Genomic DNA, 8065 nt, shown 5'->3' on the forward strand with positions numbered 1-8065 from the left:
ATCTAAGTAATACAATTTTGTAAGTATTATCAGTTCTATAGAAGTAATATTATTAGAACGTGGTTTTAAATTCAGTAAATCATAGATGCGTGAATATTGTGTACGATTAAGTGCAGTCAATTAAAAGGCAATAGAAAATAATACAAATACATGCAAAACTATAGTTAACTTATTCATTTTTGTATATAATTCTATCAGTATATTTTTTAAAAAATTTACTTAAAAATTTTCATTTTCACTTAGAATGTTAAGAATATATTCCAACTCAAGGGATTCATTTTTAAATTTTTAACTATACATTTTTACGGGTTTTATAATCCAATATACTACTATTTTCGTTTATTATACCAAACCGAATTAAATGTTATATAATTGATAGCAAATACTTATTTAGAGACTAATTTTTGGTGTTTGTCAGAAGGTACGGGACAAAATGCGCCGGTTGCGATTTGGGAATCCCACCCACACAAATCGTCCGGAGGGCTCAGGATCTTGTTTATCATCTACAATGTTTCGCATGCGTTATGTGTGGTCGCACATTGAATACTGGAGATGAATTTTACCTTATGGAAGATCGTAAATTAGTGTGCAAACCTGATTACGAAGCAGCCAAAACCAAAGGTATGTTTTAAATTTAAATTATGTTTTAAACGTTATTTCGCAGTCGTAAATACAGAAAATTACATGTGAATAAAATAATTTGATATGTAATTTAAAATATTTTTCAGAGGGAGGATGCCTGGATGGTGATCAACCAAATAAGCGACCAAGAACCACTATCACGGCCAAACAATTGGAAACATTGAAAATGGCATACAACAACAGTCCAAAACCTGCTAGACATGTAAGGGAGCAACTAAGTCAAGACACTGGATTAGATATGAGAGTGGTCCAAGTTTGGTTTCAAAACAGGTAAGAACTACAGTATTATAATATTTTTGTAAAATATCTCATTCATTATATTATGTTATATATTTTTTATAATATTTATTATTTTAGAAAGATTAACAATTGTTGTAGTATTTATTTTTTTCAACGTTCAATCCTTGAACAATTCATCTTAAACAATTAAATTGTGGTTTAGTAACTCGTTCGAAGTGTGCTTTTTGTACCAACAAAAAATCCAACATTAATTTATTTTTAGTAAAATTAGCAACTTGTATATATTTTGGTTGAGAGTTCTCTAAGTTTTAATTATTTATATTTTATTTGTTTTTCTAATCTATAGTTTTTTTTAGACTAGTATTTCTTTAATGCTATAGTTTATATAAAAGTCATATTAATATTTTACAATGGACACTTTAGTAAAACAAAATATCTGATTAACTACATTTATGTATAAACTATAGGCTCTTGTAAAAGTCTATAGAAAAAGTTTATATATATGTATATAAATATGGTTATTTAGACATTTTAATTTTACTAAATTGTACATCGTATACCCTTATTTAAAATTATACTATAATACTCGTATAACTATCGTCAACACTCGTGTATAAATACTAATCGGTGAATCCTTAACAAAGACCTTCTCAGGTGGGCTTTTTCGTATTATTTTATTTTATTAATGGTAGACTCAAATAATACCAAGTTCACCCACTAACTAATTAAAAGTTTATAGCATAGTTTTAAATTAATTAAACCGTGCATAGTTTAAAATGATTACATTGAAAAAAAACTGATCTACTTTAAACATGTATATGCTATAATCCGTAAAAAAACATTAAAACTAAGTACGGATAATAGACGTAATGCAAATATTGTGTTTATATAATTAAAGTACATTTTTAATTATTAACATTTTACATTGCGTACATAAAATAAACATAATGATACGAGACGTGGTTGACGTGATACATGTATATACTCGTATATTTTAGTGTATTTATAATACTTTTTATTTGATATGTACGACCGAGTTCAGGAATATAAAATATTATGAATTTCGACAGTTCAAAACTATCGTAAAGTATCGTAAATATTATTTTCATATATTTCTTCCGCTGTATACTGAATGCATGTACGATTAAAAGTAAAAATAAAAAACGTCTATAAATTATTGTACAATCATTTGAATAAATAAACAAATTTATATTTGACACTTCCAGATATTAGTAATTTATATTAAAGGTTAATAATTACATGATGCATAATGTGAACTGCACATACTCACCGGTTTCGATCATTGTTCACGAATTATAAATTGTATACAGAAAAATTGAAAATTGAAATGTGTACAGTTTAAAATTTTAAAAATTCTTTCTTAATAACTTTTTCTTCCCGAACAAAATAAATTTATTGGATTTTAAATAAATTATTATTGGAATTGTTGTTCATTTTCTCATTAAAATGGCATCTGCCGGTTTTAAAATTGTACTTGATTTCTACGACTGAAATGCATTATTGTAAAACAATATAAAATTGATAATGAGATTAAATATAAAAATGTTTTTCGTTATAGAACAAAAATATTAACACATTTTCATAATTGTGTTAAATATTATACGTTTGAAATTTATTTTTTTTAAATGTAGTTGAAGAACCATATAAAGCAATATTAAAATCAGATTTGTACAGTTGAAAAAATTCTTAAAAAATAGAAATAAAATAATTATATTAACAAATAGAAAAATACTAATAAAATAAATTATTTAACAATAGTTATATTAAATAATATTAAATAATAATTTAGAAAAATACTTTTATAGATAATTTTTAAGGATCTTCATTATAATTTGGATAACTTCACTCTTTTAATTGAACTAATCATTAACTACAAATCATTGTAAATTGTAATATCAAATTGTCTCTAAGAAATAATGATCTTCTATATAATTGAAATAAACAAAATATATAAATACTAATATACTAATGTACAGTGAAACCTCCTTAACGGGCACCTTTAAATGGCGGACACCTCCGAATAGCGTTCGTTTTTATGGGAACGGGGACATTTTCACTACTTTCATGTAAGAAAATCCCTAAATATCGGACATTCTAAATAACGGACACTTTTATGGCAATTTAATTTTAATTTTGACAATTTTTATCGTAAATATAGAATAATCATTGAATGCCAATTTAATCTAATTTTACTAATATGTATTATAAATTATTTTATAATTATAGTTTATCTTATCTGTCCATTGATTCATCGCGTCGATGAAACATTTTTCTAGATTATGTTCTGTGAAGTTGTATGTGTATATGTATGGCTATAAAAATTGCTATTACTTTACCTGCAACTTCATGTTCAGTAGAAAGATCTTTCAGGTAATATTTTCTATAAATTTCTCATTTTTTATTCGGTATATTATTCTTATAAAATAAATTGTCATTATATTTTTAGTACATTACGTCGTTTAAAGACATGGCTGAGAAACAGAATGGGAAATGAAAGTTTAAGTAGTTTAAGTCTGATCAGTGACGTAATTGTAGGGGGGCAAGGTTGGGCAAGTGCCCCCTCTGACCATTTTTTGAGAGATAAAGGTATAATTTGCCCCCCTCCCTCAGATAATCCAACAGTACAAATAGCACCTTTTATTAATGAACTCTTATGGATATTATTTAACAATATTGGTGCCTAGTACATGCTATCTACAATTTATGTTTATCTAAATCATAAAATGAATTAAAAGACTTATGTAAATTCTTACAATTAGATATAGTGTATAAAATGCATACAATAAAAATATGTTTTAACTGATGAGGGGGAGGATTGTCAGGGTTTTGGTGATAATAAATATATTATATATCCCCCTCTAGGTTTTTTCCCAGTTACGCCACTGGTCTGATTAATATTCATCGAAAAAGATACGAAATTAAAGAATATTTTTAATACAGCAATGAGAAGGTATTATTGAAAAGTTTATATTGAGTTCTAGGTGGTTGGCATTGCTTTTCAATGATTAATAATGTATTAATGTAAACAATAATATACATTTTTATTAGAAGTAATAAATAAAATGAGTTATGTTTTAAATATATTTTATTTTACCCATCATTGATGATAAATAATATATACCATTTAATTAGTGTTAGGGGGTGTGAGGGGCAAAGCTCCCCTCCACAATTTATATTGGCACTAAAAATATTTTGCACCTAGTGAGCTACATCTCTGCGGGCGTGCCTGTTCCTCCCCTCCTCTGAATAGCGGACACCTCTAAATAACGAACAAAATTATGGTGACCTAGAGTGTCCAGTATTTAGAGGTTTCACTGTATATATATTATAGTACTAATATACAACTAAAAATATACTATTTTACGCAATCTCATAATTAATTCAATAGTTTTAGAAATCAAACTACAATAATTATACTACAATAAAAAAATGTTTGGAACTACTTATAATGACAGACATTAATAATTAATTTTCTCATTTTTTAAATACAAGTTTAAAAAAATGAATTTAAATCTTCACCAGAATGTGATGTCTCCATCTTACAAACGTAAAATATAGAAAATATGCATTAAATCATAATCGATTTTATTTTGTTACCTAGCAATTGAATTAATCTAATATATTATCAAACTTAAAAGGAAGAACATTATCTGTGTTTGTGTGTCGAATTTCTATGATATTTCTGTTTTCAAATGAGTTATGCGTAGTTAAAATTTTAAAATTTAATAAAACTCATAACTTGCCCAGAAATTAAAATAACGTAAGATACTGATGTATAAACACAGAATATGTTATTTTATTTAGGTTTGATAATAATAGGCGAGTTTATAAAACTTTCAATATAAAATGGGTTCTACTTGCTATGTCGTATTTTAGTGAGACGGAGGCAGCACATACGAGCGTAGTGTGCTCATAAGACATAATTGGTTTTGTCAAAAACATTTAAACTTTGTACGTCATGGGGTGTATGTATCAATATAGCAACGGAATGGAAGATAAAATAATTATTACAATATTGATGATAACGATTACAACGTTCTAATCATAGACATATTAAGATATATCTTAATATGTCTATGGTTATAATAATGGACAGTAGCCAAATGCTAACGACCAATTAACTAATATAAATATATTTTCTTTCTGATAGTATGATGTTCATATATAATATAAATCATAAAAATAAAATATATTATGTAAATATACTTTTGGCATTTGTGTAGCAGGTGATCTACGGCTTCTTTTTAGGTGTATCAGGTGATCTACCGTATTATACAAGGTGTAGCTGACATAGGCGTAACTTGGAAATTTATTAGGGATTCCAACAAAAAGGGTATCCGAGGATAAACACCACTTTACTACCTACATATCATTATATAAAATTATTAATTTTCTAAGATTATGTTAGATAAGCGAAAATTTAAAATTAAGATTTAAAAATAAAATAAAATATTATAGTAATATAAAGTAATATTTATAGTAATATAGCTATAACCAGCTGTTTTGTACTTAATTTAAAACAAGATATGTTAAAAACCAGAGGGGGCACTGCCCTTTCTAATTTATTCTAGGAGGTATTACCCCCCCCCCCCCCCCCATTTGACCCCTTTAGTTTACGCCTATGGTTGGCAGGGCCGTTCTGAAGATGAAAATCAAGGGGGGGGGAGGTGAATAATATGAATAATGACGACTACAATTTTTTTACTTAATGCATGTAGTATAATTAATTATATGTAGTCATATTTTTACTTTTTAACATGTATATATATGTCAGTGTCGCACGTTCTTAAAATTATATGTATATATATATATAAATAATATTTTATATTGTATAATAAGTAGTTATATAAATTTCATTAGTGTGTACATTGTATTACTAAATATGTAATTTGTTTTCCGTAAGTTAAATTAGGTCCTTCTTGGATATAAAGAAACAAGTCCGACTACCGATTGGTGTTTTCATTGGGGGGGTAACACCCCCTCAAAAAAAAACACCCCTTCGGGACGGTCCTGATGGTCGGTGATCTACAATTATTATTACCTATTATTATACGCACATTATCGCAGACCGCAATGGGACAGTATTGCGATAACGTTTAATGACATTTACAAAATAACTACGAGTCATTAGCAGTGTTGTTGGATAGATTAGTTTCAAATTGTTCGTTGGTCAGAGTTTGTCTATAATGCGTGCGTTTGAATTTTATGAAATGTTTATTGTAATTGAAATTATAACTATATTTGGCTAATTATTTTTTATTCTTATATTTGACGAATATTTGTATTATACGACGTACTCGTAATAAAAAATATAATGTGTTTTTATACTATTAAAACGTAGATCACTCTTCCTGAATTCACAGATCACCCACCCACCGGTAGATCACCTGCTACACAAATGCCATACTTTTATTCGTGGATAAATAGTATTTTTATTTTCTTGTCAATAATAATTTGGAAGCAACTAAAATGCTGTAAAGAGACGAATGAATGGTAGTCTAAAAAAGTTTGAATAATTTGCATACTACGTATGTAATTATTTAGTGCAAAAGTTATATTATATCATCAATTTTAAAAGATTAAACATTTCAAACTTTTATAATGAAATAGGTTAGAGTTTTACTTAAAACAATTTAAAATACACAATAATATTAAATAAACAATTTACTAAAATATCAATGTAACGCTATCGATGCATTAAACATTTAATTTTTTTCATTGTAAATATATTTTAGACGCGCAAAAGAAAAACGGCTTAAAAAGGACGCAGGCAGATCACGCTGGAGTCAATATTTCAGAACCATGAAAGGATCGATATCACCTCGAAACGACAAAGATGATCTTAAAGTTGATCTTGATTCAAATTTCAGTCATTCGCACGGTATATCATTGAGAAAGTATTTTAGTTAGTATTTTATTTATGATATAATGTTGTTTAGATTTAGAAAGCAATGACAGTTATGGAACTAGCACATTGACCATAGATCAAGAACATAGCTCTCCTTTACCCGGGAGTCATCACCATAAGTTTTTGCCCGGCAACTCTTCACCATCATCACATCAATACATGTCATCACCCACTCAACACGTAACCACATTTACAGCAGATAACGGTTACATCACAGTAGGCAAGTTAAAGAATGAATCTTTTCGCTGTAAAGATACTAAATAGATATAGTAAAAATCTGGAAATGTATTAAATTTGTCTACACTAATAAACATTATCGAAACATAAGGATTATATTAATAAAATATATCCGGATGCGCGTTTATAGAAAATAATACGGAAGGGAACGAACTTGCATACTTATAGTATTTTTAAACCTTGAGCAAAATCAAAGTGTACTAGAACAGACAAATAAACTTGTAAAATTAAATCATAGTTCAAATACTTTAATAGGTTTAACTTTTAAGTATTTTCATTATAATTATATACATTTCATACAATTTGTTATTTATTATCATTTAGTGTGTTTAGATTCAAAGCAAATGTTTTTCCTTTCTATTAAATCATGTAGGTAAAAATTTTCTATTTGTATTTTTGTATACGATTATTGTCTTATTTATCACTTAGTACGCGCAATAAATATGATGCAGTGGAATTTCGCGAACTTAAAGATTAAAATGATTAAATCAAAAAAAAAAAAACAATCCTCACGATACTTCTTACACGATTAAATACATGTAGGTATTACATTTTTGATGATTAAAATTATTTGTCCTTTGTTGTATTCTGAGTAAACGAAATTCCACCGTCAATTTAAACTTCGTACTAGCATTTCAATATTAGAATTTGGTGTTTTTACTTGTACCATTTTATAAGTTATTACTTATTTGTTATTAATAATTAATGAGGTTGTTAATATATCATGTGACTGTGTAATTGAATAATTTAAATTAGTCTAAAAATATAATTATTTTATTTATTTTTATACTCATAAAGTAAATCTAGTTTTCCGTCCTAAGATTTAAGAATTCAGTTATGGTCTATTTTTAACTATATGTAAATATTTATTTTTAAGTAGGAACTATATATTACCTTTTTTTAATTTTTTTTATAATTCTAATATTAACTATGGAATAATATACATATTTAACTAATAATATAAAATTAAAATAATAATAATAATAATAATAATAATAATAATAATAATAATAATAA

General features: G+C 26.7%; 1 protein-coding gene across 4 annotated transcripts in view; it reads left to right on the plus strand.

Moving 5' to 3' along the window:
• The window catches only part of LOC112679216 (LIM/homeobox protein Lhx3), a 43641-nt gene that overhangs the window by 32832 nt on the left and 2744 nt on the right, over positions 1–8065 (plus strand). For 3 of the 4 annotated variants that reach the window (XM_025548931.1, XM_025548930.1, XM_025548933.1), the window contains exons 3-6: positions 419–621; positions 729–912; positions 6639–6784; positions 6843–7031. In XM_025548931.1, the coding sequence (XP_025404716.1) occupies positions 419–621; positions 729–912; positions 6639–6784; positions 6843–7031 (722 nt within the window). The remainder of the gene's footprint in view (positions 1–418; positions 622–728; positions 913–6638; positions 6785–6842; positions 7032–8065) is intronic. The other variant, XM_025548932.1, reaches the window with a different exon arrangement.

The sequence above is a fragment of the Sipha flava genome, unplaced genomic scaffold (assembly GCF_003268045.1).
Source record: "Sipha flava isolate LNK unplaced genomic scaffold, YSA_version1 132_pilon_pilon, whole genome shotgun sequence".
Lineage (NCBI taxonomy): Eukaryota > Metazoa > Arthropoda > Insecta > Hemiptera > Aphididae > Sipha > Sipha flava.